Source organism: Lissotriton helveticus, chromosome 6 (genome assembly GCF_964261635.1).
Source record: "Lissotriton helveticus chromosome 6, aLisHel1.1, whole genome shotgun sequence".
Classification (NCBI taxonomy): domain Eukaryota; kingdom Metazoa; phylum Chordata; class Amphibia; order Caudata; family Salamandridae; genus Lissotriton; species Lissotriton helveticus.
Window position 1 is genome coordinate 423895762 of NC_136067.1, and position 21897 is coordinate 423917658.

The 21897-nt window shown below is 42.5% G+C and overlaps 1 protein-coding gene across 3 annotated transcripts in view; it reads right to left on the minus strand.

Moving 5' to 3' along the window:
* Positions 1-21897, minus strand: part of ALLC (allantoicase) — a 798009-nt gene that overhangs the window by 368315 nt on the left and 407797 nt on the right. For all 3 annotated transcript variants that reach the window (XM_078647862.1, XM_078647863.1, XM_078647864.1), the window contains exon 8: positions 16369-16524. In XM_078647862.1, coding sequence (XP_078503988.1) covers positions 16369-16524 — 156 coding nt within the window. The remainder of the gene's footprint in view (positions 1-16368; positions 16525-21897) is intronic.

Sequence of the window (21897 nt, forward strand, 5' to 3'; positions counted from 1 at the left end):
TTTTGTCCTCTATTGCAGATAGTAAACGAGTTACCTTTGTCACAGTTTTTTTTATGTTAAATGGTTTGCCTGGACGTCCCACAGCTCTGTTAAACCTAGATGTGTGATGGATTCCTGGAGATAAAGACTTGCTGGTGATTTTCCTGGGTGGGAAAGCTCCGTCCACAGTTGGTCGTTCAGGGTTCCCCTTTTGTCGCCTTTAATTTTGTGCCAACATTTTGCATATGCTCCCATGCGTTCAAGGGACTGTTTTTGTAGCCCGCATTCCAATCGTATTTGGGCCGGGGAGGCCATTCTGGGGAGTTGGAAGATTCCTCGGTATGAGTTGGATATTATATTATCAAGAGTTGTTGCATCTTTCCCTTCAAAACTTTGCTCCCGTAGGTAATAGTTGGCTGGAGTTTTGCTTGCAAAACCCTTAGCAAAGGGTCAAGCGTCAAGTCCTGTAAAAACGTCTTTAGGTGCTTTATGGCTAAGTAGGTCGTTACCCCTTTCTCTGCAAGGCTTCTAATTGCGGTTTGGTTGATTTATTTTGGTCCAGTATTACCCCTAGGTATTTATAGCTTACTCCTTGTTCCAAACGATGACCATCGAGGAACCAATTAAGGTGTTTCTTCTTACGGTAATTAACTGCCATTATTTTTGTTTTATTGTAGTTTATTTTTAGAGCGTTTTCTTGTGAAAATTGGTGGGTAACGTTCAATAGATGCTGGAGACCAATTGGGATCCTACTTATCAGAACTAGGTCATCCGCATATAGCAGGTTGGACAGAGTTGCGTTCCCTAGTTTTGGTGCGTGGGCTGCACAGCTATTCAGCTTCTCCGGTAAGTCTGCTAGGAAGAGATTGAATAGCATGGGTGCTAGAACACACCCTTGTTTAAGCCCTTTTATATTTGTAGACCATCACCGAGCTTTATCCTGACCCATGTTTTGGTGTGTAAATTCCTTAATTGGTGTAAGAGGTTTGAAGGGGAAACACCCATCGCAACGCATGCGTCGCATTGCATGCGTCGCATTGCATGCGTCGCATCGCATGCGTATACGTCGCGTGCTGTCACAAAGCACGCGGCGTTACGACGCGTGCGTTCACTACGCATGACATTAGATCGCGGCCGCCATTACATCGTGGCCGCTTTTAGAACGCAGGCGCTGGGGCATGGATGGCGGGGAGACAACGTAGAACCACTGCGAGAGACAGGTAAGGTCGAGTTTAGTGGAGGGGAGGGTGTAAGTGCAATATGGGAGTGTTTTAGGCTTTAGGGCTAGGGCTTAGGGTTAGGAGCATATATGGTTGTGTTTTAGGTTTTACAGTTAGGGCTTAGGGTTAGGAGCATATATGGTTGTGTTTTAGGCTTTAGGGTTAGGGCTTAGGGTTAGGAACATATATGGTTGTGTTTTAGGCTTTAGGGCTAGGGCTTAGGGTTAGGAGTCGGATATGGCACTGTTTGGGCTTTAGGGTTAGGGCTTAGGGTTAGGAGTACAATATGGGAGTTTTTTAGGCTTTAGGGCTAGGGCTTCGGTTTAGGAGTATATATGGTGTTTTTTTAGGTTTTAGGGCTTAGGGTTAGGAGTCGGAGGAGGTACTTTTTTAGGCTGCATGACAGACATTAAATTAAGACTTACACAGCTAAAATAAGGTTCATGTGACCGCCCTTGTTCCAGCTGTGACCACTGACCACCCGGGGGCTTCAAACTGTGTTTAGCGGGGCAATTACGGAGTTTTTGGCGGTGTGATAGCATGCCTGGTCGTAGTGTGCGATGCCAACGTCTTTTGCATGCTTGTGAATGTGAGTCCGATGTAGTGGTTTGCGTGGTGAATGCGTGCGATGTAATGGTGTGTGCGATGTAAGGAATGCGATGTAATGGTGTGCGTTGTGTTTGTTTGCGATGGATCGTCATACATCCGATTGAAGGGATCCCCCAGCCATCCAAGTTTGCCAAAGTTTTGTATGATCAACGTGATCGAATGCTGCAACAAAGTCTATGAAAACAGAGAAAAAGCAGATATTTTCCCTGTTTGGCTGCATCCATGAGCAGGGTCAGGGCCATTATGTTTGTTATTGTTCCTTGCCCTTTCCGACACCCAGTTTGTGTTAGCGGTATTATTTGATTCTCTTCAGCCCAAGTGGTTATGTTGTTTAAGAGGAGCCCTGCAAAATATTTAGCCTCGATGTCGATCAGAGTTATTAGGCGATAGTTTTTCGGCAATGCCCTTGCTCCTTGTTTGTAGATTGGGCTTATAATTGAGCCTCTCCACGACTCAGGGATTGTACAATTTCTAACTGCATACTTAAAAACAGGCTCAAGTGCGTTACTTCAGTAGTCCGGGTCGTTTTTAAACAGCATTGGAGGAATGCCATTAGGACCGGGGGCTCCTACCAGTAGACCCCTTGCTATTTGTTTCGTTATCTGATTGGTTGGTTGGGTGGTGTGTCCCTCCCTTAGTCTCCGGTCGGCCTTTTGTGCAGAGGTTACAGTCGATACCCGTTGTTGTTGATTTGGTACTAATCTTTCGCTATCCTCAGTAGAAGGTAGGCAGAGTGATATTGGCTCCTTTGCTGTCCTGCTGGAACTCTCAGGCCCCAAGCATTTGGGGTGTATGACTATTTCAACTGTGTCATTAAAGTGATTAAAGAGGAAGTATGACCAAACCTCCTAAGAAATGTGAGAGTTGATTCCGTGGTGATACGGCCGATGTGTTTTATTTACAGATTGCCAAAATTTGGCACTGTTTTTCTATTTAGCATTGTGAAGCAATTTAGCCCAAAAATCATTGTTCATGGCCGTTTTCCTGACCCATCTTCTTCTCTTAAAAAGGGCCTTTGAGTCACGAAAGGACTGCTGCATACTTACATTTCCAGGTGCTCTCCGAAGTTGTCGTAGTAATTGATTTATTGTTAATTTCAGTTTCTTGGAGACTGGGCTCATTAATGTCGAAATTGGAGGATCATTTACGTTCTTTTGCTTTGAGTCTTTATTGGTGGGAAATTTGTTGCCAAGGGCAGAGATGAATTTTTCCCAGATTTCCACCGGTTGACTTAAGTTGTCCTGTACTTGCTTAAACACTTCTTTGCTACTGCTGCTACTGTTTCTATGTTTATTGAGTTGCACCTAATGCGATTGAGGTTTGTTGTTCCTACCGAAACGAGGGAGTGTTCGGCCTCCTGAAGTAATGTTGATGCAGAATGAATTATCATTTCTTGTGGCATGTGATCGCTAAGTATGTAGTTGCCTATTTGAAATGAGGCTACCTTGTCAAACATCGATAATGTAGTGAATGTAAAGTCCGGGTAGGAGGATACTTTGGATGAGTGAAATGTCGGTGCCGGTGGGTTATCTTCCTTGAAGTGGCCGTTAACTTAACTACCCTCAAGTTCAGGTGCTCTAATTCTGAAAGTAGATAGCTTGAACTCTTTGTTGGTTTAGTTTCCTTAGAGGGACCTTGAGTCGGGATTCCCCATATATCAGTCAGATCCTGTGTAAGCTAATCATCCTGGCTGTTCCCTAAAAGGTGCACGTTGAAGTCTCCTGCCAGGATGATTTTGTCTGTGTCCTCCTCTTCTATTATTCTTGTTACTTCTTTAATCACTTCCTTGGATGTTTGTAATTTGTGTTTAGGGTGTAGGTAGATGTTTATCAGTATTATCTTTTGTACTGTCTGATTATGAAGCAACTGACTGTTGAAGCCTGAATACAGCTTGGAGAGGTGATATGTGTTTTTATAGGGTACCTTTCACCAATTTTTGTTATAGAAGAGAGGAGGAGTAAACCCCCGATCGGCGTCCAAATATGGATCCCTTAGTAGCTGGGGTAAAGCCTTAAGTATATCCCTTTAAGTTGAAGGGTTTATCTTCCCAGGTCTCCTGGAGTACAATGATGTCGAAGGTTTTAGGATAGTTCAAGAAATCATGGTTTCTTACTTTGGAATTTAAGCCGTTAATATTCCAGGTGCAGATTTTGACTTCGTTGGAGCCCAATTGAGGGGATGATGGAAACAGCGTCCTGTGTCAATTTGGGTGCGTTAAGAAGATAGTGCGTTGTAGCCCTTGCCTTCCATTCGTAAACAAAGATTCCTTTGGGGGGATTGACCGACTGTAGGAGTTCGGCCCCTTGCTCCCCTTAGGACTGAAGTCACTGATCTAAGTAGACTGTCTGAAATTAGAAATGGAGCTGGGTGTTGTGGTTTAAGCACTGATTTTAGAGTGATCCCCCAATTTTGGAATCTTTTGCTTTCCTTAGTAATTCTACTAGCTATCTCTGGTGTTTTCCATCTAGTTTTGGAGGCTTCAGGGTTCGGCAGACCATTGTTTGGTAAAAATTCAACTTACAATAGGTCAGAACAAAGAATGTTAGCTAACTTTGGGATGGCTTGCCGGAGTCGTAGTATGTTCCCTCTGTTTAAGTTGTCTATACAGCCTCACGACTTGTATAGGGGGCCCAAGATGATCATATCAGACTCCTCATCTTAGTCGGGTTCCTGGGTCGGATTTACAAAGTAGTGACTAGTAACACTTCCAGCCTGATGTAGCCTGAAGATGTCAGGGACGAAGGTATTATTACCGGTGCTATCATTGTTAGTATGCAATTAGGTTCAACGATCCCAAGCTTTTTCTTCTGTGTCTCTAGTTAGTAGTGAGTTTGTGGTGGTAATACATGCCATGGTTCTCTGGGCGTGGGCTCTGATGTTATTAGCCTCTCATTTTCCGTTTCTGGGTTGTGTGCCTGTGATAGCTGGACTGGGGCTCTTATCATGTGTGAGGACTCCTGGGCTTTGAATTTTGAGGGCATTTCTAGTAGGCTGCTAGGATTATTTTTTACCATTGCTTGCGCACTAGCCACTGTTTGCTTTACTTTTGGTAAAGAGTGCGAATCGCCTTGCGGCGTTTTTTGCAATTGAATAGAGTTGTCTGTAATGCCTTCTTCCGATAATGAAGCTGGGAAACTTTGATTATTTATAGCTTTGGAATTTGTGTCCGCTGGTTGCCGTGGTAACCAATTAATCAGGTGTTGGGCCTGAGCAGTGGTTTTCTTTTTCCTCCCCTTCCTTTTGTTCCTGCGACCGTTATACGTTGGTGTAATTTTTTCGATTAGTTCAGATGGTTCTGTTACTACTTTTTCTGGGGTGGCAGCCTCGCGATGTTGCGGGACCCTGCTCTCTCCTATTTCTTCAGTCCCAATTGGAGATAACTTCTTGGTAAGTTGGGGCTCTGTTTTTGTTATCCCCCATTGCTGATAAGTCCTGGCTTCCTGCTGTTTGGATTGCAGTTGTTGCTGCAGTAGAAAGTAAGTCACTCAGTAGTGATGGTAGCATGGATAGTTTATCTATAATTGGGGCGCAGGTACAATCTTGCTGAAGTAATTTGTCATTGAGTGCTGCTTCCTGTCCTCTTTTTATCAGACCGTTTAGGTGGCCCAGCTTCCTATCAATTGCAGAGGTGAAATCTGCCAAGGTTTAAAGCACTGTCAATTGTAAATCCATTTCACGGGATTGATATTGTAGTGCTGCTGTTGAGTATTGCATCGTGCTAAGAACTGTTTCCCTAAAAACGTCTTTGGTCAGTTTGCTTTTATCACTAACTTCTATCTTTACGGAATTTGGTTTGTTTTGGACGTCATTGCTGTATGAAGCCACTAGCTCCTCCCATTCTTGGGAAGCTAGAAAGGACATGTCGCAGTTGGAATTATGGTGAGTCACCTGACTGTGCCCCAGCTAGATGTTTTCGTCAGTTATTCGTACTGCATTCTCTTGAGAAGTTGGCCGGTGATGAGGAAAGCCGCTGGTAATTTGCATCTGACTGTGCCCCGGCGTGATGTTTTCGTCAAATGTTCCTGCTTCATTCTCTTGAGTAGTTGGCCGATGTTGAGAAGAGCCGCTGGTAATTTGCACGCTAGGTGATTTTGATATTTAGTCTACTTTTTGTACTGTGTTGTTTTCTATATCAACATGCTTAGCGGAGTCCCCTAGTTCCACTTTTTGATTAGTGGAGCCGGGTTCCGCTATGTTTTCTAAGTCCATTATCTTTTCTGGGTTATCATTTAGTTCGTACTCTTTAGTGGTCATGGTGTTAATTAAGTACCTGTTGCTTGATCCATTTAATTCTGGTTGTTGTTTTTTATGTATTTTTTGTGGTTCCGTTGTGTGGATTTGTACTACTGTTTGTTTTAAATTTAGTTTTGTGTCAGACACGGAGGGCAAATTAAAATTGCTTGGTTGCAGAGGAGTTTGCAATCCTTTAATGCCGCTAGTTTTTGAGAATATTATAGTGCCTGGATCTTTCAAAAACGCAAATTTGGTATAGATCTTGGGCTGGAAGTAATGTGGACTTTTCCGTTGGGAGGAGCCCTCTATTGTAATTAAGTTTTTGGTTCCCGGACTCAGCCTAGGAGTGGCCACTGGGTTTAACTTGGTTCCTTTAGTCGTTGCTTTTAATGGTATCCTGGTCTGCGTTGGAGAGGCATTGTAAGAAGTTCGGCGTGGGCTGTGGTTTTCTGGACTATCAGCTGAGGCGGTTGTTACGACACTGTAACACTCTTCAAGCGATAGTATGTCGCTATTTTCCCCAAGCTTACCACATTTGACTTTCTGAGTGTCTGAATCAGAGCCAAGGGGATCGTCAACCTTGCTCCCATTGCTCCCGTTGTCAGACGCTTTTTTCCTTTTTGTTGATGTTGTTGTTTTTTGCATACACTTAGGGATGGGTGGGTTCTTTCTCACTCTGCCGGACCTCATGTTTCCCCAATTGGTATGCTCAGTTTAAGTACTGGCTTTGACAACTAGTTTTGTCTCCCTGCGCCAGTTTTTGTTTTTATAATTTGACTTTATTTAGATGTCAAAGTGTTGCTGTTGGGTTAAGTGAGTTAAGTGGGTCACTGGTACCTTGCTTGGCACGAGCCTACTGTGCGTGGTGAAATGAGGAAAGAACAAGGTAGAGAGAGGTAGCCGTGCCCAACTTAAGGCCCTTTGATCCAGAGTTTGTGACAGCTCGTAGCTGGAGGGTTTCCGGAACGTTCGCTGGGGAAGCACTTGACTGATGTCAACAATTGTCACGATTCGCGATTCGCGATGGGCCCCTACGTCCACTGACAGAGGCTGCTGGCTCACCCAGCACAGAGTCACAAACCCCCCCCACTTGTTGCTTGCCGTTCTCACCTGCAGTGCCCCTCTCACCTACAGTGCCCCTTGCCCAGCAGTCTCCTGCGAAGCAGCTGCTCCACTGCCCCTCCGCCCCCGGCCACCGGCGTTCTACGGCGTTCTGTGGATGCTCCCGGGAGCCCCCACGGCAAATGCTGCCGATGCTCCACTCTGTCCACTCTCCAGGCCCACGGCAGCAGGGCGGGGCCGAGGGAGGTCGAGGTCGAGGCACTGAGTCCTGGAGGGTAGCAAGAGTAGTGCTGAAAACAATGGTGAAAGCTGCGGCGGCAGAGGCAATGGAACAATGACGCCCAGCCAGCTGCTCTGCTCTGTGACCACCGTGGTGGAAGCGGGTGGTTGGGTGTGCACCCAGACAGCTCCGGTCGTCACACCACCGATCCTCCTCCAGTTCGGGTGGCCCCCGCCGGGAAGGGGAAGCCACGGCAGCTGTCCTGCAGCACGTCCTTCGGTGGACCACGCCAGACCTCGCCCTGACCTCTCCAGGCCCCCCCTGGCTTCTCCGACCACTCCGGGTGGTGCCCCGCGGCTGAGGAGGTGGTGTGGACGATAGGACGGAGGACAGAGGGCGGTGAGTTGAGTCGAGTGCTGAACAAAGCTAATCAACTTCGCAGCTAGAAACCTGCAGCCACTCACTCTGTGCGAGTGATTTTTCTAGTTAGAATGCAGTGACCATTTAGCTTTCCCTTCCATTTCTCCCCGGTATAGGGCTTTGGGTGTTTTCCGTGTGTGGGTAGGACACACCTAAGATATATAGTGCCAGCTCTCCCGCTTCTCTGTGTGGTTGTATATTTGACTGAAAGAGTCAACACTATCTGCTTGTACTCTTGGATGTATTTACTGTCAGAGGATTTCACTGGTTTCAGTTTTTGAACCTAGCCACACCTGCCCCAGGGCAGAAAGCAAGGAGTTTCAGACACTTTGCTTATTACTACTTTTCTGTCTCCTCCATTTTGGCTGCAAGGACATGGAGAATACCAGCACCTCCAGCCTCCTTTTCTTTGCAACACCTTCCTACTCATGTGATGTACATGTGCTTTATGGTGAATTAGTATCACAAGATCCTGTCCGCAGAAAGTGGTTACATTGACAGCTTCTCTTGCTTTCTTTAATGACATTGCACTGGGCTGACTGCACATGAAATGTATGTGAATGTTTCTCCCTTCCCTGCATGGGTATGAGCTTGGGGAGCTAGTACCAGAGATATCCTACTGCTTCCTTTGTCCAGCGTGAGTGAAGTTGTTTTTTATGCTAGGACAGTGACTATGCTACTAGATACAATGAGTTGTCTCATGAGTATAAAGTATTCAGAGCAACAGTAAGCTTGTCCTGCCAAACATTTCTCCTGCCTACCATCATTGTAGGGAAGGGTGGCAAGAGGAAATAGAACAAATATCTGTTCTTCTTTAACGATTTCAAGTGCACAGAATTTGAGAGTCCAAAATGGAGTTGAATTGGTAAAACCAAAGAGACATCCACAAGGTGCCAGGGTGCCTGAATTGAATATGGGAAATGTATTTTCTAAATTGGTGCATAAGGAGCTTGCAACAAACGCACCCAGCGATCCATGCGATATTACACATAGGAGTGGGGCGTCATTTGGTCACTTTTGGTCTATAAGGCAGTGCGTGAGCTGATCCTCCCATCCCTTCAGCCCTTGCGTCAAAAGTGGGAAACGGACATAGGAAGGGTAGTCCATGACAAAGAATGGACCACAGCTCTGGAGTACCCCAAAAAAGTCTCCAGAAATGCGCAATATACAGTTCAATATCCTCCACAGAACCTATCTCACACCGCACCGCCTCCACCAATTCTTCCCAGATACACACTTTGCATGCCCCCGCTGTCAAGCCCCGGCAGCAGACTTCAAACACATGTTTTGGGACTGCCCTATACTCAATGCCTTTTGGGACAGTGGTCACCGGACACTCACAGTAGTCACCAACAACACGACTATGTCCACATGGGAGGCATGTGCGCTCGGGATCTTCCACAGGCGGAAAACCGAGAAAGTACAACTTCGATTCATGTCCCTAGCTATCCTATTGGCAAAAAGGGGTATAGCCATGCACTGTAGGCCCCCCATGGGGCCTCCGGATGCAGCCTAGATAGGTGCCATGAACAAATGGGCAAAAGCTGAGGAAGAGATACTCCGAGAGGAAGAATTGAAAGGGACCCGCAAACACCCTATTTCCTTAGAATGGGCACAATTAATGCACAAATTAACACAGGCAACAAACCCACCGGAGACACCGGCGGCCTCACAGTCCCAGACCCAGCCAGCAGCTCCAGCCCCCAGTACCCTAGAGGCGCAACAACAAGGTCCGCCACCCCAGACACAATCAGGAGTGCTACCCACACAGAGTAGTCACCCCTCGGCTGAGTGAGGGTCCCAACAAAGCCTTGAACTCTCGGCCCCCTCTGTCCTACACACGCTACCGTCCCTCCACACCTCATCGGAACAGGTATCCAGGGATAAGAGAAATCCCACCGAAACACAGTTAGAAAACTCCCGCTCCACCTTAGTTCCTCCCTTCCTATAGTTTGCTCCAATGGTTTGAAAAGTTAGCAAGTACACGCTGGAGGGGTACCCCCCGCCAGAGATTTATTGGGAACTCATATAGACAAGACTGGCATGGCAGCACTAAGGGATGTGCATCACGACGACCCCGGCAAGTACACCCAGAGCGACAGATTGCACCTAACTGTGACGCAGGGTCGTAATGTGCTAAAAGGGAGGGGCTATGTTCGCCCGACAGGTCTTTCCTATCATAATGTGTGCAACACTGATGCTGCAGGAGTACAATGTATGTAACAATGGACCAAACAGTTCACAAACGGTAGGACAACACAATGTCCATGTATAAGAATGTATACCTGTAAATTACTATATGTAAGTATACCCATGGCGACAGATTAAACCTATATGTGACGCAGAGTCGCTATTGTGCTCAGAAGGGTGGGTTACCTTTCCCCGACAGGTCCCTACTATCATAAGGTGTACAACACTGACATTACAGGAGTATTAAGAATGTGACAATGGACCAAACATTTCAAAACGGTTGGACAACACAATACTCATGTATAGGAATGTATACCTGTTTTCTTTTTTGTCTTTTCTCTTTGCTATTGTGTGTTCACAACATCGCACTTATGTGTTGAACTATAACTGTCATAATGAATGCTAAAACCCAATAAACAAATAAAAAAAAAAAAAAAAGGAGGTTGCAACAAGTGATTTTCAGCTTTTTCCGCATAAGGGTACACTGTGCAGCATGTTCCAGACTGCTCATTGTGACGTGGTGAACGCCCATCATTCTCTAAATGATATTATTAACCAGTAATCTCAAGAAAGTGTAAGAGTTCCCTCCTGTGTCACACATGGCTTTGCTCAGAATTATGATGATCCTTATTTTCTACCAACAAGAATGGCCTCTGCACGTAATTGTCTCCTGTTGCTAAAGTGCGAGAATGGCGTACATATCAGTATAATTGTTCCAAGAGTTGAAAAAAGATAGAAATAATACAAGGGAGAAGAATGAGGTTGAAAAACCTTGTCCCATACAAATGCTTTGTTATAATGGGTCTTAGTCTTCCTTCACTCATCACCTTCTGTGTCAGGTGCTCTGTGGAATGTGGGGTTGATGACATACTGGGGTTCTATATCAGTTGGGTTTGTGGAGACTGTTGTTGTCTGGCTCTTCAGGCACTGGGTTCCTATGCTTCAATAAAGAAGAAGATTGAAATGTCCTGAGCCTGCATTGTTCTTGGATGTATGGAGTCACTACATTTTTGGCAACAGGATGGGATGTGCCAGACTCATGTCCCTGTGAAGGGGAGCACAAGTAAAGGAACCCTGTGCCCTTTCTTCTATACTTTCACTGCTGTGACCAGTGCAGTAGGATTGTATGCACATTAACTCCTGCTTCATAAAATAATTTTATATGTGCTGCCCTGCTCATTTGCGATCAGACCGTATCAATTAGTTTGCTAGCTGTCAAGTCAAACATCTAAACCACTGGTCCTGATTGTGCCCCTCTACCTCGCGGTTCCTGTTCTGGTGACCCCTTTTCCTTCTTCAACGAATGTTTGGGCTCGCACCTCCTTCCATTTTGCAGCCCGCCCTTGAGCTGCCTGCCTTTGTTCTTCAGCAGGCGCCTCTGACATCAGCGCCTGCTACGAGTACCACTATCAGCAAAGCGGTTGTTTCCTTCACAATTTAATCCTGCATTTGTGCCTGCCGCGCACATCTTTGTCACTTCTTAACAAAGCAGATGTATTATAATCAATTTAGTTTGCCTCACCTGCAAAGCCTATTCTCTGCTGCCATTTTTTCATATGTTCCAGTCGTTAAAAAACATAGAGCTCAAGCCTGTTGAGGAATAGCTTCATTGTAACCACTGCCATTGTGTGGCCATCATACACATTACATGTTATTCTTCAAAAGACTAGTACGAGCAAGAAGTGATAATTGGGACAGCAATCAGTGAATCCAGTGTTTTGGTCTAATATCAAAGACACCCTTCACCATGAGTATTATTCAGGCTGTCGTATGCTACAAGATGAACCACCCATAGAATGGGAAGATTAGAAAGAGACATTTGAAAAGTATATTGTAGCACTAGGAGGGTCTAATTTTTCACCAATTAGAAAAAAAGCCTTGTTAATAGGATGCATTGGCACAGAGGGTCAACATATTTTCAAATATCTGCCACAAGTAAACGAAGACAACGATGATGTAATGGAAGATGTGTATAAGGAGGCCAAATTGCGTATTCACAAACGTTTTGCTAACACTTTGAACATTGTTATGCAATGACACAAATTCTATGCCCAAACGCAAAGACCAAGAAAATCTGTAGATGAGTTTGTGGCGAGATTAAGGGAATCAGCCATGAAATGCAAGTTTAGTCCCATGATGGAGGAACTCATAAGAGGCCAATTAATTGTCCAATGCAGTAACAAGAAAATGCAGGAGCTTTTGTGGGCAGCTGCTGATCCTACATTAAAGGAGGCCATAAACATCGCCAAAGTTGTACAAGAATCGGAGAAATGCATGAAAGAAATGCAAAAAATGGGGGCATGTAGACATAACAGTGGATTGCGAAACTGACTTGATTAATTTTGTCAAGAGGAAAGCAACAATCTCAGCTGCACCTTCCACAAAAATGCAATTTCAAGAACAACAGTATTCATGCAAGGCAGACCCAACAGACGCCTCTGCTATAGTTGTAGTAGCAACCTCCACATAGCTGATTAAAAATTCTGTTTTGCTTTGGGAAAAGAGTGTTGTTCGCGCGTGAGGAAGGACCCTTTTGCTTGGATGTGCGAGGCAAACAAAGGAAGGGTAGCTGATGTTGAGGAATCGGCTGAACTCATGGAACACAAAATTCTCATGGTGGATTCAGAACACATAGGCTCTCACTTCCCAGAGCGATCTTTGTGGTGGATGGGAGAGTTGTGACACTGATGGTGGACTCTGGTTCCTTATACATCATTATTTCAAAAGAGTTGTTTCATGCAGTGTGGCCTGGTAACTTGTTGAATACCACTAACGTGGTATTGAAAGGTTATCAATGAGCCAATATTGATGTGATAGGGTATTTTGATGCTGACATCCTGTTTCAGGAATGACACACGAAAGGGGAAAATATATGTTGCAACTGATGGTCCACCTATTTTGGGTTGGTCTCATCAGTATGACTTACACATAGTGGTCAATCCAAGAGCATCAGGTCATGGTTGCGAATGAGGGTGATGTGAATAAAGTTCTAGAACAGTTTGCACCTGTGTTCAATAACAAGCTAGGAGTGGCCAAAGATTATACCCACAAGATAATCTTAAAGAAAGATGCTATTCAAGTGAGACATAGTGAGACATAGTTCTAGGAAAATATCCATTGTCATGAGAGATGAGGTTAAAAAGATAATTGATTAAATGGTTTGTGATGGAGGCATCAAATCTGTTGAGGCAACACAATGGCTATCCACTGTGGTGATCACAAAAAAAGCTGATGGGTCCTTGAGATTTTGTGTTGACCTCCGCAGTTTGAATCAGAATGCGGTCATGGATCGTTTTCCCCTTCCTAACATCACAGAGCTGGTCTTTTGACTAGCTGATCCACATTAGATCTCACCACCAGGTAATGCTACATCCAGATTCGAAGTATCTAACTGCCTTTGTCACAGCCAAAGGTATCTTTCAATTCAATAGATTGCGCTTCGGTTTGTCATCCACAGCTAGCGTGTTTCATAGACTTATCTCAAAGGTGTTGGCTGGTGTAAAAAATGTCATATATTTTTTCAGGATGACATTTTTATGTTTTGGAGATCGCATTTACCCTCACAATGACTCGTTACGTGAAGTACTCAGTAAATTGTTAGAAGCTGGTCTCACTTTGCGAAAGAGAGGTGCAAGTTTCTGGTGAGTGAGGTTGAGTACTTTGGGTACTGTATTTCCAGTGAGGGAGTGAGACCGAAATTGAATCTTGTATGTGCCATTGTCGATGCACAAACACCCAATGACAAGGACATGCTGAGCTCATTTATGGGAATGGTACAATACTATGCCAAATTTGCGAGGGATTTTGCCAGCACATCTGAACCGTTGAGGGAGTTACTTAGGAAAGGAAGGAGGTTTGAGTGGGGAAGCACTCAAGAGAGAGCTTTCTCTAGTATTAAAGAAGAGATCTCTAATGCCAGGATTATAGCCCCATTTCAGTGCAATTTGAAGTCAGTGCTTAATGTTGATGCAAGTTCAGTCAGGTTGGGTGCAGTTCTTTTGCAGATACATGGTGGGGTTGAAAGAACTGTAGCCTTTGCGTCCACATCTTTGACGAATACTGAAAGGAATTATTCGGACATTGAACGAGAGATATTGATGGCATTGTGGCCGACTTCCCATTTCAGCACTTTCATATGGGGTTCTAGAGAGATTCTCAGAACTGATCAAAAACCTCTGTTAAAAGTGCTAGCACCAATGGGTTTAAGAATTGTTCAGCTCGCCTGGCCAGAATAGCTGTCAAATTATAGGAACGTGATTTCACAGTGAAAAATGTGCATGTCTGGAAGAATAGAGTAGTTGATTGTTTATCCAGGTTGCCTAACAAAATGTGTGAAGGAGGTGAAGGTGCCACTGAGGAGGTGGTGGCAAGTGTGGATGAGGGATCACTGACAAAATATTGTGTCCTAAAATATCGGGACATAAATATCGATGTAAAAAATATCGACATCCTATCTACATAATGGTAAGTACTAAAATATCGAGAACAAATATATAGTTGTTAAAAATATCAAAGTTAAAAATATAATTTTTTTAAATGTATAAAAATAATACAAAATACATTAAATAATACATATAACAAAAATATATTTAAATCATTATAAAATGTTAACAATTACAAGTCATAAATATAATTTAAAAATAAATGTAACTAGCATTTAGAACATTTAATATTTATTTACTTAATAATAATTCATAAATAATTATTTTAATAAATCATAACATGTTAAAAATATATAAAAAAATTATAAACATATATATATATTTATATATATATATAATACACCTGTAACATTAACAAAATATATATATATTATAAATTACATTATTTAAATATTTATTAGTTTTTAAAACGACATTTTACACTACATTAAGTGTAACAGTAGGGAAAGTGTTGGATAACATAGACGTAAGAATTACTATTCCCACTCCAGCAAATGCACCCATTAGGGAAAGTGTTGGATAGCAAAGGGAAATAATTTACTATTCCCACTCCAACAATTGCATCAGTAGGGAAAGTATTGGATAGCGGAGACATAAAAATTACTATTTCCACTCCAGAGAGTGTAACAGTAGGGACAGTGTTGGATAGCGGAGAGGTAAACATTACTATTCCCACTCCAACGGGTGCAACAGTAGGGAAAGTGTTGGATAGCGGTGGAGAACAGTTTACTATACCAACTCCAATGAATGCAACACTAGGGAAAGTGTTGGATAATGGAGGGGAATAATTTAATATTCCCACTCCAGCAAGTGCAACAGTAGGGAAAGTGTATGATAGTGGAGGGGATAAAATTACTATTCCCACACCAGGGAGTGCAACAGTAGGGAAAATGTTGGAAAGCGGAGGGGTAAAAATGACTATTCCCACTCCAGCAAGTGCAACAGTAGGGAAAATGTTGGATAGCAGAGGGATAAAAATTACTATTCCCACTCCAGCGAGTGCAACAGTAGGGAAAGTGTTGGATAGCGGAGGGAATAAAACCAAACATTACAGCTATTGAACCTAAATCCCCAAACAAAATAAAAACAAAACAATTACCAAAAATATTTATCAATTAATAAATAAATATTAATGATCAACTAATTATAATACATTTAAACTAAATTACTATCCACCCTTTACCCCAATAGACACCAAAACACACACTTACATTTTGTTACCCATTTTCTATTACTAATTTTACATGAATAAATTAATAACAATTAACATCAAATCATAAATTAATTTTTAAAACATTTCTTCCCAAAATGTACAACTATAAACCTCACAACTCAGACATCAAAATTATTCCACACTCAGCATATTTAATTTGAATTAATTAGCATGAATTAACAAAAAATGTATTATTTATAAATAATTTACCTTCCACCATATTCCTCTATAAAGACACCACCAATGTTGAAAAACATGACGCAATTAACATAGTTAATTAACAATTAATTAATTAACAACAATTAACAAGCAAATTAAAAAATATAAAAAATGAATTCACACAATGCCTTTTCCACAAAACATACTATTTTAGCAGAAACAGCATTTCGTCATTTAGTGATTTCTCGAACATGTAATTTCATTAGCCTGGTTTTGTCAACCTGACTTTCGTCAAAAAGGTGCATGTAAATTCTCTCAGGTAAATTCAAGTCTATTTATGCAAACAGCCTCATCCTGTTTAGTGCAATCACATCAGCTCCTCCTGTCACTGTAACAGTGGGAGATTTATCTCCAGTGAAAACGTGATATCAATTATCGATATTTGTGTTATAATTGTAGAGAAATATATCAATTAACACCAATGGCTAGCGCTTTAAAAAGGTTAATGCTCTGTATTAAATAAAATACGCAATATAAAATCATAGAAATATATTTTGAATTGAGAACAATATATTTGAACTATTGAAGTCCAAAAAATTACTACTGTGTTCATGCATTTACCTATTAGGTTTCTTGGATGTCCAAAATGTGCATTGCTGAATCCAAGGCAAACTCCTCCATTGACCATTGCCACCAGGTCCACCAGATCATTTGTACCAATCTCTGACCAGTCTCTCTCTGCTACTCCGTAGATCCTGAAGCGTGCAATTCCACCATCTACACGAGAACCAGTTACAGCAATATATGTTAAGTCGGGGAACATACAAGAGAGCATAGTTTAATAAGGTGGTCTGAGGGCAGTAGAAAAAAACAATGTAACAAATCAAAAAATAGCCAATGTAGATTCTCTCTGGTCCTGTAATGGAATCTGAAGAAGATCCTTATTTACTACAGCCAATAAGTGGGCGACATAAAACAATGGACATAAAAGCAGTATACAGAAAATACATGCTAGATTGACATTAGTTAAGATGCACATGTGAAAAACACAAAAAGCTGAGAAGTGATGATTTTAGCAGAGTTCAAAAAAATAGTCCAGGTTATGAAAATAAATTAGATATTTGCTCGATGACAATTCTGTTTTTATGGAGCCCATGATAAAATTAAATGTCCCCTTTGCCCTCAATTGTGATTAGTGATAGGGACTTTGAAGAAAAAGCATATTAGGAAGGGACTGAGTTGATCATATTACCTGCACCCGGAACAATACCTAAGAATCTATAATTGAGTTCAAACATAAGCTGGCCGGCTGACAATCTCAAAAAGCTTTGGCAAAGTCAATAGATGTGGCCTTGGCAAGCTAATACAGTGGTTATTTATTTATTTGTTTTTATTGCAAGCATATGCCATAAAATGAAACATAAGAAAATAAAAAGACAGCATGCCACCATCTAAACTTGGCTGACATATGCTTAAGTAAAAATACAGGGGCAGATTTACAAGCCCCTAGAGTGACTTTTGTGCAGCTGTTGCGTCACTTTTGTGACTGTGCTGCAGCGTAAATGTTGCAGCCCATTTACAACGTGACGCATCTAGGGAGATGCGTCACTTTGTAAAGCAATGCGTTACATTATACCTGCGTTAGGTATAATGTATGCAGGGTGGGTGTTCCCATGCAAAAAGCCATGTATAACTGACGCAGTGAAATCTACAAGATTTCACACCTTCACTGTGCCAAAATCCCTACGCCTGCTCAGACCAGGCAGAAGGAATGACGCAGGGCTTTTTGAATGGGACTCACCCATCTATTGTGGCGCATTGCTGGAGTTGCAGTACTTCCATGAGCAACTCCAGCAATGCGGCACATTTGCGCCAACAGATGCGTCAGAATTTCTGCCGCATCTGTTAATCCTTGCGCCATTGAGCACTGTATTGTAAATACAGCACATCCATAGTGGCGCAAGGACATTCGGCGCTGACGCAAGGAAACTGGGGCATCTATGCAGATGCATCAGTTCCATGTAAATCTTCCCCACAGAATTTAAAAAGAGAACTAACATTGACGTAGAGTTGTAATACAACAGCATGGCTGCTCATTAGCAAGCAGGTGAACGCAGCACACGTTTCGCACTCCTTTCCTGTTTTAATTCAAATCACAGGAAAATATAATGCTTAATGGTACAAAGAAAAAGTACGACTGAACTTGAAATACTATAAACTTTAAACACAAAAGGATGACTAAAAAATAAAATAAGGATAATAGAAAGAAAAAAACATTGGCAAAGAAAACTAGTAGCCCACCAACTCTTGCACTGTAGTGCACTTTCATATATATGGATGAGTTCATGTGATAAAGGCAAAAAGCTCCCACTGACAGTACAAGAAAGCTATGGCTGAGGTAGGCTGACCCATTGCTTTATGTTTTAAGCCTTGGTCGATGGAAGCAATATGTGAATGAGATTACCCATGTATACATGAATGTATCAACAAACCCGCAGCCAGTACACCAGAATACTCCAGACAAAGATGAGTAAAAAAGAAATTAAAAGCGAAAGGTCTTTTCTATCTAAGCACCCAGGATCTGGAACTGCATCTCCCTCTTCATTAAATCTTACTCAACATTGCTTCAATTTAGGAAAGAGTTGAAGATGCACCTCTTTAAATACATCTAGTTCACAATGTATTTACAGTCCTCAAACCAGCTATCTTTCCTCTCAAGCATTGTCTTTATGCTGGGCTTTAACCATGTACATCGCTCTGCTGGATATTGGCTATATTTGCTCTGTAGACAAATCACTTGCATACTTTTTTATTTTATTTATGATTTTAATATTACATGAGGCTGGCAAGACAGCAAATGCTGTCTCTTCTGAACTAATACTCACTCCAGAGCAGCCACCACTACACTTCACCAGGAAAAACCTGGCAGTAAGGGACAGGAAAAAAGACAAAAATGAACCCCACACACTAGGAGAGCGCTTCCAGGGCATGGCGGCCACCGTTTCTTTGTTTTTTTTTAAAAACTCCTGCTTTGGGAGTTTGTTGTTGTATCACAAAAATAATTGAACATTTTGATGAGCTGGCAGTCATGGCTGACGGTAGTTATAAGAAAGTGGATTATTATTTCGGGTAGGTGACTGCCAGCCTCAAGGAATGACACTTCTTATCTGGGTCAATCCTCACAGTCGCTCAGTTAAACCGATCTTAGCCCTCTTGAAGGTATAGCACAGAGCAGACAGGCATAACGTAGGGCAATGTGTAAAGTTTTTGTATGGAGTATCACGCAGTAATAAAGATAAAATACCAAGCAATAAATAGAATAGAATAAAAATAGAGTATAATTTAAACAAAAGTCCAAAAAATCCAATAAGGAAAACAGGAGATATAAATTTACATTTTTTAAAGAAGCATTGGCACCAAAAAGCACTTAGTGCCAATGATTGTCTATGGAAGCATTAGACCAGGTCCTAAGCATGATTGGAGTATGGCCGCTATGGAGCTCTGGTTGGATACATCAAGGGGATTGGTCCTGGTGAAAGTGTGGAGTCCAACTTCAGAAATGAACTCTGTCACTTTATTGAAGAAAAGTGTTGAAATCTATTCTAAACACTAATGCATAATGGGACTTTGTCCCTTCTTGAGAAGAATCCACCACATGCAGAATGCTGATAAAACTGTAGCTGCCATCATGGAACCGAAGGCCAGATACCTAAAGCAGGTTGGTCCCGATGGTGCTTAGGAGCTTTGGAGGTTTCTGCCTGAAAATGTTCCAAACACAAAGCAAAAAGACACTTTTTTGGAGGGATGGAGATGTCCCGGCAGGACAAAGGTGAATTTGAATCCAATGCTGTGAAACTGCTGATCGGATACTTTTTTCAGCTGGTTCTGCGTAAGCTCTGGAGGAAATATTTTCAAAAGTTTCTAAACTTTTTCTGATTCCCTAACAACCATAGGAGTACATTTCTAGGACCTCTCAGGGTGTTAGACAAAGGCCAACAGCAAAGACCAGTCCAGCGCCAGTTGCCACTGTCAGCTGGGCACTTCAGGGAAAAGGCCTCTAGCAGCAAAGTCTTCGGCCACACTAAACTTGAGCTGGGGCTGTGCAAGGGAGTGTTCTATGAAAATGACTAGTGTCCTCCCACACCCAGCACTAAAATACAAGCTGAAGCATGCCCTGGGCCCATAATGATACTGAAGTCTAGTAAGAAAAAGCAGGGTCATTCAGCAAGAAGGATGATGCATAATAATTGTGTTCTGGTCCAGTTTGATCTCCGTCCATTTAGGCTCACCTGTCATTCACAGTGTAATATTATGTAGCACCTCATTAGGGTTATGCACTTGATTTATAGCTGTTGGACAGCTAATGGAAATTAGGTACAAAAGCTAAAGGCAGGGAAAAGGAAACTGCCTAAAAGAGATGTTTCCTAAATATTTATTTAAAAAAATCTAATTTCACTATGGAATTGATCTTTTAATAAATGTTAAAAAGAGGGGTTGAATTATTTTTCTATATGGTCCCCAACCAAAGACACAGATTTATTCCTTTAGTCTGTACTGGTTTGTTGCATAGGACTGCCAGGCCTGCCACAGTGAACATAGTGTTTTGGGCCTTGTTGCTGTAGGAGAATGGTGACATTAATTTTCAACAATCGCCAGTTTTCTTTTAATCTTTTTACTCACTTTTAATTATAAACAGATAAAACAATAACCAATGTGCCCATCCCGCACTGTCCATGATCCAGAGTTTAGTAAGGTTAAAGTATATTCTATACAAATATTTAAATTGTATGAACTTCACTTTGGCAGAGATGGTTATACATTTCTTGAGCATCCTCCTGTGATTTCGGCCTCAAGAATTTCAGGGGATCTGGAGTATTGACCACCAATGCTCTATATGTGTGAGATAGGCTCTTTTTCCCAGCGGTTTCATTGTATTTTCAGGCACCAGGGACTGCTGACAGCATATAATTGTGCTGTAAGAGTGCATGACAAAGATACACATATTGGAGGAATTGAGACCAGTGCAAAGCAAATTCCTGGATGAGGTGATTGTATGACTTAATATGTATGGGTGCCTGCCCATACAACCCTTACCTTTGAAATAATTATTAGATCCCATGATACAAACATCTTAAGGCCCAACACATGTGAAAGCCAAGTGCCCTGGCAGAGGGGAGTCTCCCCTGTAATTGACTTAGGCCATTTAATGTACCTTAAGGTCTTATACCAACAGAGGAGAAGGACCCTGGTCTGCTTATCATCCCCCTGGGGAGAGAAGAACCATTCTGTTTGGCCTCGAGGTTCCAAGACTGGGAGAGATCAATCTGCAGCTTGTATGCCAGATCCTTATGGTGGCCAAAGATCCACTCACTGATGACAACAAGCTGGGATGCCTAAAAGTAAAGGTTTGTTATAAACTCGTGGTTGGCTGAAACATGCACCCAGGCAGGAACCACCACTGTAATCAGGGTAAGCTAGATACACACTAACAGATAGCCTGTGCTCACCCTCTGGGAGCTTGGCACAGAGCAGTCAGGCACATCTAAAGAGACAATGTGTAAAGTATTTGCGCAACACACTTACACAGTAAAGCAATGAATACACCACAAAAAGACTCCTCACAGGTTTAGAATAGTAGACTATTATATTCTGAACAAAACAAGCCCAAAACAACAAATATCTAATAAGTAGAAGTCAAGATATACATTTTTAAAGAATAAAAATAGTTCTAGCACTTAGATGCAATAAGCTCCAATGGGGTTATCTGGTTGCGCTGGGCAGGAACAAAGTCCCAATTTCAGGCCAACTATATTGAAGTGTAGGCCGGCCATAGGGACCCACTTGGGCCCGCTGAACCCAGTCCCCTGGATCCTGGGGGGAAGTCTTCATTGCGAGGCTTTGTTTAGTTTGGCATGGGTTCTTGTCCAGTGAGGTTTTGCTTCATCCAGCGTCAGTTGTGGGAGGCTGTGCGGCGAGGCTTTGCGTCATCAAGCCTTGGCTCTGAGGAGCTGTCAGCTGTGCAGTGAGGGTTTGCGGGGCTTCGCGTGGATGCACATTGATGCAAGTTTCAGGGTCCACTTCCAGTGAACTAGGCACAGGAGTAGGGGCAGGGAGTATAAAATTCCCTGAGTCTCAAGCAACAGGAGGCAG